A 16,302-nucleotide genomic window follows, 5' to 3' on the forward strand; every position below is an offset into this window, starting at 1 on the left:
CGTCATCGCGAGAGCGTTCCGAAGGACTGGGACGTGTTGTCGTAGCTGTTGGCGTGCTGTGTGAATCTGGAAGAGGAGGAGGGGTGGGATCCCGAAGCGAGCGACGCCGATGGCGACATGTAGCTTATCTGAGCACAGACGGGCATCACGGGGCAGTCTAGGCGCCCTTAGTGTGCGTGTTATCGTCGTGTGCTTGGTGCTGGTGCTGCTGCTGCTGCTGCCGCTGCCGCCGCTGCCGTCGCATGCAGCCGTCGTGTGCCGAGTGTTCCGCACATGTCTTCGTAAAACCACCACCCAACACCTGCCGATGGCGACATGTTCGGAATGCTGCGAGTCAGTGTGGCACCTGGGCCGGCTGCTGTGGTGCAGCGGGACCAAATTTGGCTCATGGCCACCACGAATCGTCAGCGGGGTCCCCGGGGCGTGCCTGAAGATATTGCGTGCTCATCGTATTTCTGAAGTAAGCGGGGGGTGGTGCAGATGCAGATGCGAGATGGCAACGGCGACGACGAGCAGCAACTCTCACACAGACTCCACCACCATCATCAGCTGGACAACGAGGTCATTGTCAGCAGACCCAAACAGCAGCTTCTTCCTCCCAGTACCACGGTAACACGACACCTTTGACTCACGCCGGCGTCACTTGACCTCGTCGGTGTCGGCGCTTCTCTGCTCGCTTTACGGCAAGTGACTGTTTCGTCAAACTCTCGCTCCCCCTCCTCTCTCCTCCTTGACGACCCCCTCCCGACCGACCCCCGCGCAATGCCACCCCGAGCCCCCCTCCCGCGTAGCCTGCACCTCCCTACGGGCCCAAAGCCCAAGGTGACACCGCGCAAGCCGCACCTGTCAAAGCTGCACCTCGACAGCGCGCTGCTCGCCCCCGCGGCCGAGAGCCTCCCGTTCAGCAGCGCGCCGCCGTTCGTGCCCCCCGCCGCGCCGCAGATCCCCCCGCGCCGCCGGCCAGCATTCAGCCCCGGAGGCTTCGGCCTGACGTCCCGCGAGGCGCCGAAGGCCACAGATATCCTCGGCCTCGGGCGACGACGAAAGCCCGTCGAGGCCGCCACGGGCGACTCGAAGACCGAGGCTGAGATTGAGCGCCGGAGGGCCGAGATCGCAAAGGACGAGGCGGCGCAGGAGGGGTCCAAGCCTGAGGGCGAGGCCGAGGCTTGCTATGTTGTGAGTTGCGCGCGAGGTGTCGCGAGCCCGAGTGTGGCGGACGAGGCAGCTGCCGTCCACTCGTACATGTGCTAACCCTCGCAGCCCCCACCCACCACTCTTCACTACCACTCACCTGGGCCCCTGCCGCTCGTCTACTCGGACACGCCTCTGCCCCCGCACCAGCTCGCATACGAAACCTGGGGCACGCTCAACGAGGCGCGCGACAACGCCATCATCCTGCACACTGGCCTGTCGGCCTCGTCGCACGTCGCAAGCGGCGGCAACGACGTCGCGCACGCGACCTCGTCCAAGCCCGGCTGGTGGGAGGACTTTGTGGGGCCTGACAAGCCGATTGACACGAACCGCTTCTTTGTCATCTGCACCAACGTCCTCGGCGGGTGCTTTGGCTCGACGGGCCCGTCGAGCCCGTACCCGCCCGGAGACGGGCAGGTGCGCTGGGCGACGCGCTTCCCCATGCTCTCGATCCACGACATGACGCGCGCGCAGCTCGGCCTGCTCGACTACCTCGGCATCGACAAGCTGTACGCCTGTATCGGCAGCAGCATGGGCGGCATGTCGAGCCTGTCCATGACGTACCTCGCGCCCGAGCGCGTCGGCCGCGTCGCGTCCATCTCGGCCACGGGCCGCTCGGGCCTCAACGGCGTAGGCATGCGATACGCCCAGCGCTCAGTGCTCATGGCCGACCCGAACTGGAACCGCGGTTTCTACTACGACGGCATCCCGCCGCACGAGGGCATGAAGCTGGCAAGGCAGATTGCCACGATCACGTACAGGTCTGGACCGGAATGGGAGCAGCGGTTCGGCCGCCGCATGCTCAGCGAGGAGCAGGACGGCGGGCCGGGCACGCCGCGCCTGTCGCCCGACTTCCTCATCGAGACGTACCTCGACCACCAGGGCGAGCGCTTCTGCCTGACATATGACGCCAACTCGCTCATCTACCTGTCGAAAGCGATGGACCTGTTTGATATGACGGCGCCGGCGCTCGAGCAGCTCGCAAAGCAGTACAACGAGCGGTATCCCGACGCGGCGCCGTTCCCGCTGCCGTCTGACCCGCCGGCGGTGAGCGCGGCCGACAACTCGCCGCGACCAGGCAGCGTGCCGATCCCCGAGGAGTCGAGCGCGACGAAGAAGGCAAAGGAGCGCTTCATCCCCACGTCCAAGTCGGTACACCTCCCCGAGCTGGCGGCGGGCCTCAAGCGCCTCAAGGACATCCCGGCGCTCATCCTCGGCGTGCAGAGCGACGTGCTCTTCAACGTCGAGCAGCAGCGCGAGCTGGCCGACGCGCTCAAGCTCGCGGGTAACCGCAAGGTGGCGTACTATGAGCTCGGCGGCGTGTGGGGCCACGACACGTTCTTGCTGGACGTGCAGTCTGTCGGCGGCGCGATCAGGGGCTTCTTGATGTAAACACGGGTGGAAGTGAAGACAAAACGCCCAAGGGCGACAATAGTTGTATACTACTAGGCTCAGAGCCATGCATGTATGAGCGTGTGCACATGTGTGGAGGTGGGGAGAGCGCAGCGCGGTGCCACCTGCCACTGGGCGTTAGTCACATGACACGACCCGCACCACCCCCGCCCCAGCGCCGAACCCCCCACCCCCCGTCACCGCAGCCGAGACCCTCCCGCCGGCCCTCGCGACCGAGTTCTCGCGCTTCACCCTCGAGCAATGGTACCCGCTCGTGGAAGCGCACACGCCGCGGACCACACTCCTCCCTCTGTCCCGCGACACTGCCGCGCAGGTGCTGTCGGCGCACGGGGCCGCGCGTGCGCTGCCTGACGAGCGCGTCGCGGACTTATCGCCGCTCAGCGACGCCGAGGCGGTCTTGCGCTCTACCCTGCTCCCCGAGCTGCAGGCCCACCTCGCCCCCTTCGCCTCCGCGTTCGTCAAGTCCGCCGGCCGGAGCCCAAAGGACGCCGTACTCCGCTCTGGCCGCCTCCGCGCGTCGTACGAAGCGGCGATGCTTGCGCATGTCGCCGACGCGCCCGCGCTGGCGGCGCTGACGCCGAACGACCGCCTCGGGCTCTTCCTCGCTGCTGGGGGGGACGCGTTGCGCCACGTCCCCGGCGACGGCGCGCGCCTCCTCCGCCTGCTCGTGCTCTCGGAGCGCGTGGCGGACGACCTGAGGATCGCGCTGCGTATGCGCGTGATGCCTGCCCTCGTGTTCCGTGAATGGAAGCCGACGCGCGTCGACGCCGAGTTCCGCTTGTTTGTTGTGCACGGCACGCTGACAGGGATCACGCAGTACCTGCACACGTACTTCTCCCCACTGCTTGTAGCCAAGCAGGCCGCCGTGCGTACCCTGCTCAGCGCGTACTTTGCCCAGCTTGGCCCCTTGCTGGCCCAGTACGACACGTACGCGCTCGACGTCGCGATCGGCGGCTTTGGGCCCGACGAGGCTGCCTGGCAGCCCTACGTGCTCGAGGTCAACCCCTTCTTCGAGGCCACGGGCGACGGGCTCTTCACCGACCCGTCGGGGCAGGACATCATCCACGGGCGCTGTGTGGGGGCGCAGTATCCCGTCATGAGGGTACAAGAGAGGCCGCAGGGCCTGACGGTGATGGACCGTAAGTGGCGGGATATGATGAGCGCTGCCGAGGCCGCCGTGCGCGCACGCCTCGAGGCGGGCTCTGCGGGTCAGTAGTAGGCGCTGTCAAGCCGATAAGTAATGCAATACATGCTCAATGCCAGCGACGAAACAACTAGATGATCTGAGCAGGGTCAGCGCTGCGCCGAGGAACTGCTCACCTTTGGTGCCAAGGACAGAACCTTGCTCCAGCGGCCGTTGGGGTCGGCACCGCCGTCAATCTTGCGCAGCTCGGCCGACACGACGCCCGTGATGCGTGTGCCGAGGACCTCGCCCTTGTTGTTGAGGAGGACGCAGGCGTTGTCGTCGAAGCTGGGCCGGGTGTCAGGAGAGTTTGGACGCTGGGCACGACGGGTCGGGGCCCGCAGCAAGCTGCACCTTGCGCGCCCGCACCCCCACCCCCTACTCACCGGACCACACGCCCGTCGTCGCGCTGCAGTGGCTTCTTGGTGCGCACGATCACCGCGCGGCGCACGTCGCCGCGGCGCACCTTCTGGACGTTGGTCGTGGCCGCGCCGAGCGAGATGGGACGGGCCTTGTTGATGACGCAGGTGACCTCGTCGCCTGGGGGATGTTAGCACTGTCCCCCTTCTACTGTCCTCTCCCCCCAACGCAACCCCCACGCACCAACGCTCGCATGTCCGGTCGACTTGGCACGCGTCTTGACCTTGATCACATTGATCACCTCGGCGATGACGGCGCCCGAGTTGTCGATGACCTGCGGAGGGTTAGTATGTGTCGCGGTGCATAGCTACGCACGTTCAAGCGTCCCTTGAGGCCGATCATGGTGTGTTTTGTGTGTGATGTGAGCGTTGTTGTCGTCTTTGATGCTGTTCGGGTCAAGTTGCTCGACTTTCTTTTCGGAGACTTGCGAGGTGTGGACGGAAGCAAATTGGGGGGCCTCCACCGGTGATGCGGTCGTACAGTGGGATGGGAGATGCCACGGGCTGATTGTACCGCCCTGCTTGTCATGACACAAGACGTATGCATGCAGAACGGCGTCTTCCCGGTCAATGTGAGGCCTCGGAGTGGTAGAGGGAAGCAGTGCAAGTGCAATACACGCCCGGGTCTCTTGCAATTTCCTTAACGCCTGTGACGACCTCATGGCCCAGTTGAGAGCGGTGTGTGCCACCGCTCCCTCTATCACATTGCAACCTGCTCCATACAGACAATGGATCGATGCCACCCATATACTGCCCATCTATGGTTGAGGTGACCCAGCCGCACCTCGAGTTTTCACATATGCTGATAGTGTGCTCACAAACTCGTTTGGCCTCAACGTTCCTTGGCCTGGGAACCTCGAAGTGTCTTCGCTCACACGACAGTGTGCACCCACTTCAAATATCCTCCTCTGAGACCTAATACATGACTCTATCTTCTCTGCTCCCTCCATGATCGACAATGCCCCAAGTAGGCAACTGCTGGCCTCGCTGCCCGTCAAGGAGGCCATCGACGGCGGCTCTTAACGAAGGAATCGTATGTGTACCACTGCCTGCTCAATCCTCTCTCTGCTCCCCTTTGAGTGGATCGGCCTCAGTGGCCGTACAACAGTGAGAATGGAAAGCTTCTACAATGCTGGAGAGACCCAATCATGGTTCAACTGTAGTTGCACAAGACGTCCCAACCTTGCATCCATCGTGCCGCCCGCCACACTGCCTGCCTGCCTGCGTGCCACGCGCCAGCCGCCACCCGGCCATTAGACTTGGCGTCATAGCCGGCCATCCATGTCGTCGCTCGCTCTCTTTCGATTCGGCCCAACACATCACGCACCACACTCTTTCCACATCACACTCTCCTACACTCCTTCAACACAACACACGGCCACATCCATCACCACCATGACGTCCGCCGCGGTCGGCAAGCGCACAGCGGCGACGACGGCCGCGCTACGCGAAAAGCTCCACGCCGCCCTCAACGTCTACCTGCAGCACCGGTCGGGCGTGCAGCGTTTCCTCACAGCTGGCTTTGTGCTCTACTGCGTCGGCAGCGCAGTCGTCAACCTCAGCGGCAAGGGAAGTGTCAACCCCGACAAGCTCGGCAGCGGGAGCGGCAAGAGCAAGGGCGGAAAGAGCAAGCGTAGTAACAAGAAGAAGATGTCCGTCTCGGACCCGCTCTTCCACGCGCGCCTGAAGAAGCTCCTCCGTATCGTCATCCCCGGCATTCGGAGCCGCGAGGCTGCCATGCTTGCGCTCCACTCGGTCTTCCTGGTCGGTCGTACCGGATTGTCGCTCTACGTCGCGGACCTGGACGGAAGGTGAGTGCGATGGGTCGAGTGCGATGGCGACGAGCCCGATGGCTTGTAATCGGGCAACGCCCGCTGACATCAACAGAATCGTCTCTTCCCTTGTGACCGCGCAGCCGCGCCTCTTCCTCACTAATCTCGCGCGCTGGCTCATCGTCGCCGTGCCAGCGACGTACACCAACTCGATGCTCGAGTTCCTGCTGAGCGAACTGGCCCTCGCGTACCGAACACGGTAGGTGGCGACGTGACGGCGCGTGCTGACAGCCAGGTTGACGCGCTACGCATTGACAAACTATCTCGACCCCGAGGCCGCTGGGCCAGAGCCTGGCGTAGACGAGCACGACGAGGAGAAGCTCTACTACAAGCTCGCGAACCTAGACGATCGCATCAAGAATGCTGATCAGGTGGGTTACAGCTCCCTCCATAAGCTGACCCGCCCAGTACATGACTGTCGATATCCAGCAGTTCAGTAACAAGCTGGCCGAGATCTACTCGAACATTGCAAAGCCGATCCTTGATGTCATGTGAGTGGGAGCTGGTGGACGCCGCTGACCCCAGCCTGTACAACTACCAGCTGTCGCGGAACGTCGGTGCCGAGGGTCTCGTCCTCCTCACCATCCTCGTGCAGGCAAGCGCCAAGTTGTGTAAGTCACAGTCGACGAACGCTGCGAGGCCTCTGCTTACCACTCAGTGCGTGCCATCACACCGCCATTCGGCGAGTACGCCGCGCACGAAGCGACACTCGAAGGCGAACTGCGTTTCACCCACTCGCGTCTGCTCGAGAATGCCGAGGAGATTGCCTTCTATCACGGCGAAGACTACGAAAAGAACGTCATCGAGCGTGGATACTTCGCGCTCGTCAAGCACGCCAACCGCGTCCTCCAGACGCGCGTCTGGCACGGCATCTTCGAGGAGGGCATCATCAAATGGGCGTGGGGAAGCTTCGGTCTCGTCATCTGCGCCATCCCTACCTTCTTTGGCGAGGCTCTCGGCATGGGAAGCGGCGATCTCGGAAGCCGCACAGAAGGCTTCGTCACCAACCGACGCCTTCTTCTTTCCTCGAGCGATGCCTTTGGACGAGTTATGTACAGCTACAAGGTAGGTTAAGATATCGGGGCAATCTAACCTCGCAGGAACTCGCCGAACTCGCTGGCTACACTGCCCGTGTCTCCGACCTGTTTGACACCATGGACGATGTCAAGCACGGCAAGTACCAGAAGAAGCTTGTCAGCAGCGCCAATGTCGAGGACAACAAGAAGAGTGAGTGGCACACAGTATAAATCGGCTGACATGGCAGTGCTGCAGAGCCGCGGAAAGATCATCGAGTCGGAGGACATCCGATTCGACGAGGTCCCGCTCATTTCCCCCAACGGCGACGTGCTCATCAAGTCCATGTCGTTCCACGTCGAGCCCGGACAGCACCTGCTCGTCATCGGCCCGAACGGATGTGGAAAGAGCTCCATGTTCCGTATCCTCGGTGGCCTCTGGCCCGTCTACGGAGGAACAGTCTACAAGCCCCCTGAGCAGGATTTCTGTTACATTCCTCAGAGGCCTTACCTCTGCACTGGCACATTGCGCGACCAGATCATCTACCCAGACGACCACAAGGCCATGAAAGCCAAGGGCGTGACCGACGACGAGCTCAAGGCAATGCTCGACATTGTCGAGATGGGCCACATTGTCGAGCGGGAAGGCGGTTGGGACAGCGTTCGCGAGTGGCGCGATGCCCTTTCTGGTGGCGACAAGCAGCGTATCGCCATGGCTCGTCTCTTCTACCACAAGCCAAAGTACGCCATTCTGGACGAGTGCACTAGCGCTGTTGGCCTCGACGTCGAAAGAGCAATGTACACGCATGCCATGGGTAAGCTGTTTTGGCGTTGGAGAATCAGCTAACGTCTTCAGACCTCGGTATCACCGTCATGACCGTCTCGCATCGCCCATCGCTGTGGAAGTACCACAAAATGGTCTTGCAGTACGATGGACAAGGTGGCTACGTCTTGTGAGTAACCTCGGGAGTTGAGTTGCGGGCATTTCTGACCCTCACAGCACCACCCTTGACGCTGAGAAGCGCCTCGCCCTTCAGGACGAGAAGCAGGAGCTCGAGCACCGTTTGCTCGAGGTGCCACGCCTCAAGGCCCGCCTCGAGGAGCTTCGCAGCATCAAGGCTCACCGAGAGGCGGCACTCATTGCGGGGAACGTTGGGCCAATCGTTATTGCTCAGGCATGATCTGCCTCCCTCTTCATACCTTGTCTATTACTTGTAGCTTAGATATGTACAGGAACGGAACAGTGTACGAGGTCGAGGAGCGAGGGTGGGATGAATGTCCTTTGGACGATTTGCGGAAGCATTTTTTGTAATGTCTTGGATTAGGTCGACGCGTGACTGAAGCCAAGCAAGTTCCTGGAATCCCGTCCATCCCACAATCACAATCCGCGTCCGTCATCTTTGAGCAGCGACATTGTCAAAACAGACTTTGTTTTCCATTCTCACTCTAGTTTCCAGCAACAAATCATACTCATTCTCATCACTGCATTGGACACCGTCACCCCACCAGTGCATCATGCCCTCGCCAGTTCATCCCAAGCTGGTTTGGGCGCGCTCCGACGGTAGCAAGAGCACTTGGCCGGACCAGCGTCCTGCGGGTCATCCGGACGGCTGGGATGAGAAAGTTGGCCCGTGAGTCGAGTCGGCGCGACGCAGAGCAGACCATACAAACTTGCTAACGCCTCACTAGCGAGAACATGCGCTACAAGTCGTTCATGGAAAAGGTGGGCCAACACCTAGCCAAGAAGCTCGACCTCCATGGCCTGAGTGAGTGGGATTGTTGTGACCGCCGTCCTGACATCATGCAGAGGACCCACGAATGGTCGAGTTTCCAGACGGCTACGCGTTATTCGTCCATCACAAGATCCAAAAGGACACCACCATCCGCGACGACTACTACCTGTACGGCTCGACGCGCATCGGTGGCTCCAAGTTCCGCTCGGTCAACGAGTTTATTCCCCACGTCGAATGGCTTCAGAACACCAACTTGCCTTTTGATTCTCACGCAGAGACGTGTAGCTGCAAGTATGGTAACGGCAAGGAAGCCCCAAGCCAGCAGCCATCGTCAACGCAGAAGCGCCCGGCGGGCAGCAAACAGCAGGACTCGAACAAGAAGTCCAAGCCAGAAGAGCCAGACGAGATGTACGACACTGTGACTGTAGAGCGTGCCATCGACTATCGCTCTCAAAGGCGTTATCGTGAGTGGACATGTGTGTTGCGTCATCAGCGATACTGAGACCACAGGCCGGGGCGAGCTCGTGTTCTTCAAGCTGGAAAACCCTGTCCAGCCACCACCGAACAGCGGCAACTCTGCCATCACTCACTGGCCCGGTCTGATCGCTTCGGTCAAGGAGACGACCGTCAACAACGCCAGTGCTGATCAGACCAGCGCCCCTGCGTCTTCGGCAACTGCTTGGTCAATGTTTGGCGGGAAAGTTCCAGAGTCATTGCAGCAGCCCCAGAAGAAGAAGCAATTCATCCACACCATCCGCCCACTGGGCTGGTTCAAGAAGGGGTCGGAAGTGAAGCGTCCGACACGGGCCCTGCTACCATGGGCAGCTGGTGCGGAGCTATTTGGCGGCGTTGAGGGACAAAAGGCTCGGGAGAAAGAGTACGAGCGTGTGCTTGCCGAGGCCATCAACACCGAGGCGACCTCCGACCCTCCCAAGGCCCAGGACCTCCAGGGTAACGCTCTGACGGCGCGATGGCAGAGCCGCTTTGGAGAGCGGATCCCGTTCAGCGACATGCCCAAGACGTGGGATGGGGTGGTGATTCGTGCGGTACCGGCCCTCGAGATGGGAGAGGTGAGTGTTATCGGGAGGGGGACCGCTGGTTGGATGTTGGGCTCAGTCTGGTCGTGTGTCCACTTCGGTCGCTCGGACAACCCCATCACCTTCTTATTTCACCCCAGTACTGCGTTGGCTGACGACAACAGACTACCGCGAGCTATTGGGCCCAGACGGACAAGATCGAAGTCGTCCCGGGCGACGGAAGACTAAGCGCTGAGGACCACACTGCCATCGCCAGCGGGCATAAGACATTGTTCCAGGGCGTTTGGTACCAGGGCGAGCGAATCTGGCTCGAGGATATGGTCAGGCTCCGCTTGCATCGAACCGAGATTCCCACCGACAACTTGACGCCACCAAAGGCGGGTGCGATGGAGAATGCTGTGTTCATGCAGATTCGGTGAGTGGAGCGGCTTCGCGGGGCGTGGCGATGATCGGCTGGACAGCCCACTGGGATCCATACTCATACTACCCAGCTTAATCACATTGGAGCCCTGGGACGACCCGAACAACGAGGAAGGCTCGGGTCACGACAGATGGCGTTGTCTTGTCTACGGTGACCTGTTCGAGTTGATCCCGAAGACCTCGCTGAGCGAGGGAGAAGTGGCCGACGCTCCTCAGGTCCACGCACCAGCTGGACACTGCTACAAGAGAATCAACGGCCCCGAGTTTGAGATCAACATCGACCTCTTCGACGTCGCAGGACGATGCTACCCAGACCTGTTCGAGAACGAGGTCGGCTGGTTCTGCTCTCCCAAGATGCCTGCCAGTCAGCGCGGCAGTCTTATCCCAGCTGGGGACGCGGTGCAGGCCATTGCCGGCGTGCACCCCAATGTGAAGCAGATGCCTCTCTGCGAATGGAAGGGTGGGTGACATGGTTGCACTTCAGTGGCTGACGTTTGCAGAGGATCTGTACACCATTGTCAAGACCGCCACCATCTCAGTGGAGAAGAAGGTGCAACAGAACTATGCCAGTCTTCTCCGCGACAAACTAGGCTTCCCGCAGCCTGTCGAGGCCCCGTCCACACCACGCAACGGAGCTGGCAACGGCAGCGCTTAGGCTGGGTAGCAGTGGGGCGTCCTTCGAAGGCGACAGTTCCGCAGGTCGAACCGCCCCAGAGATCTATGAGACACCATGACGAGAGGCGACTAGCATAGGCACGAGTAGGTATTGTGCGCGAGAGAGTAGCAGAGCGGCCCATCGCCCCGCACTATGTAGATATGTGGCATGTGAGATATCAGACGTTCGACAGCGCAGTATTTGGAGTTGTGGCGGTCGCGCACCGTGTCGTGTGGCAATCCACGGCCAGATAAACAGCTCCGACACCACGGTCTGCACTTGACAATGTGCCGCAGCCGTCCATCAGCTGTCACCCAAGAGCCCGGGATCCTTGGGAGGTGGAGAAGTGAAGGCGCGTACCCGACGCGAGCGGACCAGAGGGAGCTGTGGCCCCGCACCACGCCCACACACAGCCCCACCCAAAACACACACTGTCGCACCCACACCCACCCACACCCACACGGCACAAAAGAGACTCTCCCCCGCTCCCAGACCCCGGCCGCCAATCCCCTTCCTCCTGGGACAGGTCCGGATTCAGCGAACGGACTCGAACTCCCGCCGCCGCGACCAGAGGGAGTAGCAGTACTACTGCTGTTCCGTGATCGCCACGACTGCGCTGATGCGATGGTGGTGGGAGGAGCACTGGCCCTAGAGGCGGGAAAGACGAGGCCGTGCAGTTGACCATCGTTTCAACACGCTGGGGCTTCTGGGTTCGAAATTTGGCTCTGTCAGTTAGAGTAGGAGTGCGCATGAGTGCTCAGACACCAGGTGTCCCCTCGTCTCGACTGCGTCAGCAAGCGAGCAATCAGTCACGCCGCCGATCCTGTCCCCCTTCCTGCCTGTCGTTACCTCCACAGCGTACGTGAGCGACGTGATGTCAGTAGATAAGGCGAGCGGCGCCACCGGTCAGTCTGTGCGGCTCCGTATCTGGCCCCACGGAGCCAGCGACACTCCCAGCGACGACGCCGCGCCGCAGCTGGGCTGCCTCGATACCGCAGAACCACGGCAGCCCCCCAAAGCCTCGGACGAGCGTCTTGCCGTCTGCCCCGCGCACGTGCCGCCGCCTGATAACTCCCCGCCCCCGTGGGTGTATCAGCCATCCAAGTCGGAGGTGCGCCGATCCGCTGCGGCTGATAGTAGAGATACACGATATCGACGGCGCCAAGACGCCCTCCCCGCGACGCCAGATCTGCGCGACACCGCCGTACTTCCTGATGAATAGCGATACCGTGTTCAAGGCGCCGTGACACCGCGTTCGGGGGACGCGGTGGCGACGATACTGCGTGCCAAGGCTCGGCTGCGGGGTGATCAGACGAACTTCCTCGGTGGCGGATATCGACGTTGGCAGACTTGGCTAGACGATGGGCGTGGGGACTTGCTCACTTGCTCTCTTTCTCTCTTGCTCACTTGCTTGGAGGTTGTCGGAGCATCAGACTGGAAAAAAAGGTGTACAGTCACCCCCCGACGCTCGCACGACTTTGGCCAACCACTCGCCAACGAACCCAACCTCCCCCTCGCGAGTGTGGCGGCCCCATCCGACCAAACCCCCCCACGCGCCCTCGCCTCGCTCCTCGACGTGTGCGCCGCACGTCGGCCCCCCACCAGCCAGCAGTCCTCCGCTCGCGAACATGCGCCGCTCCGCAAAAACCAAATTCGCTGCATCATGCTTCCCGACGTTGTTGCACGTCTGCCAGATGTGCGGACAGCGCTAACCGGACCACGGGTACAAGCCACGTGCAGGCCCCTTATCAGCTCCGCACAGTTGCTCCGGCGGCGACCTGTTCGCTCACCCTTCCGCCCGCAAACCGCTGTCCTGTTCGCTCCTGCTGGCAATGTCCGATGATGCCAACGCGCCCGCTCGAATCTTAAGTGAGGGGAGAGAACGTGCGGGGGATCAAGTGCGGCCTTGCGCACCCATCAGCTCACCGAGCCAGACGAGCCGGCCGACGCCGCGTGCCGTTTACGGCTCTGCCGCTGTCTCTGCCGATCGCTCCTGACTGTGCGGTGCGGAGGTCGGCACGTCAGAGTCTGCAACAGCAGCAGCAGCTGCTGCTGTTGGTCGCCCTGCGGCCACTGTTACCGTTTTCTCACAAGCTAGCGTGCCCGCACCGCAGTTGACCTTCCGTGGTCGTCACGGTGCGCGTGCTGCTGCTGGTGCCGCGGCAGTGGGGGCCACAGGTGCCCCAGCTCTCTGGCGCTAGAGCTAATCTTAGCGTGTTGTGCTCTGCAGCGGAGAGGTCGCGCGGCCCAGTTGGGGAAGTGGTCGTCGTCTTGCAATGAGCTGCAGCTGCCTCGGCGCCACGTTCTCAGCTGACTGCACGCACACACGCACATGGGCGCCATTGCCGCCTCCTGTGCCGGGCTTGACCGGGACCCAAGCCAAGCAGCACAACCGAGAGAAACCGCCGATGCCGTGGAAAACCGGACATGCATCGGGGCACGGCTGCCAAGTCACTCCGAACATGGTACGCGCCCAACCGCGAGCCAGAAGCGCGTCGAGCAGTAGCGAGCAGACGCCTATGCATACCACCATCCGCCTGCCAGAAGAGGGCAGCCCGGTGCGAGCTCGGTGCCTCGGAAGCGCCTTGCGCCGAGGCCCACTTTTTTGGTCCGAAATCGATGTGGGGGACCGGTTTTTGCCTTTTGGCATGACTGCGCCGGGTGCGGCAGCAGCATTGGCATGCATGCTTTGCGCGTACTCTGCGCGTCTGGCAGACGAGTCGTGTATGCAGAATTGCGGAACATGGGAGCGGGCGACCAGGGCCAGCCAGGTGGCCGTTGGGTCGAGATGCGGCCGTCGTGCGGACAACTGTGCGGCAGGTACTGCTGGGTGCTGGGTGGGCTCTGCAGCCCGCCGTCCATCTGCGGCGGCGGCAGCGGCGGTGAGCTTGCTCTACTGTATGCATACCGCCAGCAGCAAGCCAGCGACGTCTCAGGGCTTTGCTTGTTCAAAGTGCGCTCGAACGGCGCCGCTGCAGCCGCAGATTTCCCGGCGGTGCTGCTGCTTTGGTGCAGCCGCGCTGTACTGTAGCGGGCGCACCGGTCGGGCTGCGGGCGGGGTCACCAGCGGTGGCTCACGTTGGAGCGCCACCACGCAGCGTCCGGGGCCATGCAGCAGCAGGCAGGCAGCATCGCGCGCCGTTTTCTCCTCGCGAGCCCGGGTCGTCCTTTGCCATCCTCCCACCTTCGCCCACCTTGGCCAAACAAGTACAAGTACCATGCCCCGATCGGTCATGTAGACAAAGCCCCCCCAAGCAAAGCAACGCGAACACACGACCACTCTAGAGCACAACCCTCTAGCAGCTCACGCGCCAAGCACATCCCACCCCCCCCTCGGCAACCCGATCACACCTCCATCTCCCAACCCCCCCGAACACAAATATCATGGGCGCCGGTCCAGCCGTCAGCGGCCCACAGGGCGACACGAGCGCGCTCGCTGCCGTCCTCGGTGGACGCGACACCCGCTTCTACAAGGGTCACTACAAGAAGCTCACTGCTTGCATTGTGAGTTGGGCATGGCGGCGGCGACAACATCGGCTGACACCCCCCTCCAGGTCCTCCTCCTCATCACGTCCATGACCAACGGTTACGACGGTTCGATGATGAACGGTCTCCAGTACGTAGATATGTCTGCTTCCCCCGCACCTGCTCACACACCACAGGGCCCTCGACACCTGGAAGACGTACTTTGACAACCCCGAGAACAAGCCTACTCTGTTCGGCGTGTAAGTAGGCTGCGGCGATCCTCTTGACAGATGACCCAACTAACATCACCAAAGTTTCAACGCTATCCAGAACATTGGTGGTCTGGTCGGTCTCCCCTTCGCTCCCTACGTCTCCGACTACTTTGGCCGTCGTTTCTGCATCTTCCTCGGCTGTGTTATCATGCTCGGCGCCACTGCCCTCCAGTCGGCCGCGACCAACACTGGCATGTTCATTGCCGCCCGTGGTCTTATCGGTTTCGGTCTCTCGTTCGCCTCGGTTGCCGCCCCCGTGCTGATCACCGAGATCGCCTTCCCCACCCACCGTGGCCCGGCCACCTCGCTCTACAACTCGATGTGGTACCTCGGCTCCATTGTCGCCGCCTGGACCACGTACGGCACCTTCCGCATGAACAACAACTGGGGCTGGCGCATTCCCTCTATCCTCCAGGGCTTGCCTTCCATCTTCCAGGTCTTCCTCATCTGGTTTGTCCCCGAGTCGCCCCGCTGGCTGGTCGACCACGGCAAGGAGGACAGGGCTCGCGACGTGATTGCCAAGTACCACTGCGACAACAACTACGACGACCCGCTCCTCGACTTTGAGATGAACGAGATCAAGGAGCGTATCCGCGAGGACCGCGAGAACAAGTCGTCGTCGGGATGGAAGGCCATGTTCACCGACAAGGGCAACCTCCGTCGTCTCCGCATCATCATTGCCCTCGCCTTCTTCTGCCAGTGGGCCGGTAACGGTCTTGTCTCGTACTACCTCACCCTCATTCTCAAGGGTATCGGAATCACCTCGGCCGGCCACCAGACGCTTATCAACGGTATCCTTCAGATCTACAACTGGGTCCTTGCTCTCCTTGGTGCCTCGTTTGTCGACCGCGTCGGCCGTCGCTTCCTCTTCCTTACCTCGACCGCTGGCATGTGTGTCAGCTTCATCTGCTGGACGATCTGCTCGGCCACGTACGCCAAGTCGTCGACCCAGTTCGCCCCAGAGTGTATCGCCGAGAACCCCAACAACTTCTCCAGCAACTGTGTCGCACTCAACGGCAACAAGGCTGCCGGTAACGCCGTCATTGCCTTCATCTTCCTCTTCTACGGATTCTACGACATTGCCATGACTCCCCTTGTCGTCAGCTACACGGTCGAGATCACGCCCTACCGTTTCCGTTCCAAGGCTCTCATGCTCTTCCAGTTCGCCGTCTCGGCCTCGCTCACCTTCAACCAATACGTCAACCCCATTGCGCTCGACGCCATCCACTGGAAGTACTACATTGTGTTCTGCGTCTTCCTCGCCTTCCAGGTCTTCTACTGCTACCTCTTCGTCATCGAGACTCGTGGCCCCAACGGACCTCTCCCTCTCGAGGAGATTGCCGCCCTGTTCGAGGGACCTGGTCGCTACGGCTTCCAGAAGAACCCCTACGAGAACAACGCCATCGACTCGGAGTCGTTCCACGAGCACGGCTCGGAGAAGAAGCGCGACCACGTCGAGGACTCGTCGTAAGCGGTGGTGATGAGCTGTTTGGGGGAGCGGGGAGTGGCAGGGAGCAGGAGGGAAGAGAGAAGATCAAGCTAGTAGTAGTTATAAGGGTCAAGCCTACAGCGGCTTTAGTCAGTAGTTGTTATCATACCAGTCTGTCGATGGGCATATGTCACTCTACATTTCTGTCACTGGGCGTGTGGGCCGGAGCAGGGCGTGGTC

The 16,302-nt window shown here is 61.6% G+C and overlaps 6 protein-coding genes across 6 annotated transcripts; 5 read left to right on the forward strand and 1 right to left on the reverse strand.

Moving 5' to 3' along the window:
• Positions 1-762: 762 nt before the first annotated feature.
• Positions 763-2,664, forward strand: cysA (Serine O-succinyltransferase; the record flags this gene model as incomplete). Its single annotated transcript, XM_062776196.1, has 2 exons — positions 763-1,176; positions 1,261-2,664. 2 exons carry the CDS (start codon positions 763-765, stop codon positions 2,581-2,583), a joined length of 1,737 nt encoding a protein of 578 aa, XP_062632180.1. The 3' UTR covers positions 2,584-2,664.
• An 8-nt stretch (positions 2,665-2,672) lies between these two features.
• Positions 2,673-3,820, forward strand: LOC62_07G009643 (uncharacterized protein; the record flags this gene model as incomplete). The annotated part of the gene is made up of 2 exons (XM_062776197.1): positions 2,673-2,682; positions 2,760-3,820. 2 exons carry the CDS (start codon positions 2,673-2,675, stop codon positions 3,818-3,820), a joined length of 1,071 nt encoding a protein of 356 aa, XP_062632181.1.
• Positions 3,821-3,834: 14 nt separating this feature from the next.
• Positions 3,835-4,581, reverse strand: mrpl38 (54S ribosomal protein L38, mitochondrial). Its single transcript, XM_062776198.1, has 5 exons — positions 4,523-4,581; positions 4,391-4,481; positions 4,174-4,327; positions 3,925-4,075; positions 3,835-3,887 (listed from the first exon to the last, which is right to left on the reverse strand). Exons 1-5 carry the CDS (start codon positions 4,547-4,549, stop codon positions 3,879-3,881), a joined length of 432 nt encoding a protein of 143 aa, XP_062632182.1. The 5' UTR covers positions 4,550-4,581; the 3' UTR covers positions 3,835-3,878.
• A 934-nt stretch (positions 4,582-5,515) lies between these two features.
• Positions 5,516-8,314, forward strand: Abcd2_1 (ATP-binding cassette sub-family D member 2). Its single transcript, XM_062776199.1, has 10 exons — positions 5,516-6,017; positions 6,094-6,237; positions 6,274-6,409; positions 6,447-6,529; positions 6,564-6,649; positions 6,697-7,103; positions 7,139-7,265; positions 7,303-7,866; positions 7,908-8,004; positions 8,052-8,314. Exons 1-10 carry the CDS (start codon positions 5,602-5,604, stop codon positions 8,230-8,232), a joined length of 2,241 nt encoding a protein of 746 aa, XP_062632183.1. The 5' UTR covers positions 5,516-5,601; the 3' UTR covers positions 8,233-8,314.
• Positions 8,315-8,476: 162 nt separating this feature from the next.
• LOC62_07G009646 (uncharacterized protein) lies at positions 8,477-11,088 on the forward strand. Its single transcript, XM_062776200.1, has 7 exons — positions 8,477-8,682; positions 8,741-8,817; positions 8,859-9,248; positions 9,295-9,854; positions 9,986-10,236; positions 10,313-10,701; positions 10,742-11,088. Exons 1-7 carry the CDS (start codon positions 8,567-8,569, stop codon positions 10,894-10,896), a joined length of 1,938 nt encoding a protein of 645 aa, XP_062632184.1. The 5' UTR covers positions 8,477-8,566; the 3' UTR covers positions 10,897-11,088.
• A 2,995-nt stretch (positions 11,089-14,083) lies between these two features.
• Positions 14,084-16,271, forward strand: LAC12_15 (Lactose permease). The gene is made up of 4 exons (XM_062776201.1): positions 14,084-14,400; positions 14,451-14,524; positions 14,559-14,621; positions 14,676-16,271. Exons 1-4 carry the CDS (start codon positions 14,281-14,283, stop codon positions 16,102-16,104), a joined length of 1,686 nt encoding a protein of 561 aa, XP_062632185.1. The 5' UTR covers positions 14,084-14,280; the 3' UTR covers positions 16,105-16,271.
• The last annotated feature ends 31 nt before the right edge of the window (positions 16,272-16,302 follow it).

This window comes from Vanrija pseudolonga, chromosome 7 (assembly GCF_020906515.1).
Source record: "Vanrija pseudolonga chromosome 7, complete sequence".
Lineage (NCBI taxonomy): Eukaryota > Fungi > Basidiomycota > Tremellomycetes > Trichosporonales > Trichosporonaceae > Vanrija > Vanrija pseudolonga.

Excerpts from the sequence above, each read along its gene's own strand:
- LAC12_15 (XM_062776201.1), top strand. The coding sequence starts at position 14,281 with ATGGGCGCCGGTCCAGCCGTCAGCGGCCCACAGGGCGACACGAGCGCG. Across the intron at positions 14,525-14,558 it reads GGTCTCCAGTACGTAGATAT|GGCCCTCGACACCTGGAAGA; the intron begins GTCTGCTTCCCC and ends CACACACCACAG. Across the intron at positions 14,622-14,675 it reads AAGCCTACTCTGTTCGGCGT|TTTCAACGCTATCCAGAACA; the intron begins GTAAGTAGGCTG and ends ACATCACCAAAG.
- mrpl38 (XM_062776198.1), bottom strand. The coding sequence starts at position 4,549 with ATGATCGGCCTCAAGGGACGCTTGAAC. Across the intron at positions 4,328-4,390 it reads GACCGGACATGCGAGCGTTG|GCGACGAGGTCACCTGCGTC; the intron begins GTGCGTGGGGGT and ends AACATCCCCCAG. Across the intron at positions 4,076-4,173 it reads GACGACGGGCGTGTGGTCCG|CTTCGACGACAACGCCTGCG; the intron begins GTGAGTAGGGGG and ends CACCCGGCCCAG.
- Abcd2_1 (XM_062776199.1), top strand. The coding sequence starts at position 5,602 with ATGACGTCCGCCGCGGTCGGCAAGCGCACAGCGGCGACGACGGCCGCG. Across the intron at positions 6,530-6,563 it reads AAGCCGATCCTTGATGTCAT|CCTGTACAACTACCAGCTGT; the intron begins GTGAGTGGGAGC and ends CGCTGACCCCAG. Across the intron at positions 8,005-8,051 it reads GGACAAGGTGGCTACGTCTT|CACCACCCTTGACGCTGAGA; the intron begins GTGAGTAACCTC and ends TGACCCTCACAG.
- LOC62_07G009646 (XM_062776200.1), top strand. The coding sequence starts at position 8,567 with ATGCCCTCGCCAGTTCATCCCAAGCTGGTTTGGGCGCGCTCCGACGGT. Across the intron at positions 8,683-8,740 it reads TGGGATGAGAAAGTTGGCCC|CGAGAACATGCGCTACAAGT; the intron begins GTGAGTCGAGTC and ends ACGCCTCACTAG. Across the intron at positions 8,818-8,858 it reads GCTCGACCTCCATGGCCTGA|AGGACCCACGAATGGTCGAG; the intron begins GTGAGTGGGATT and ends GACATCATGCAG.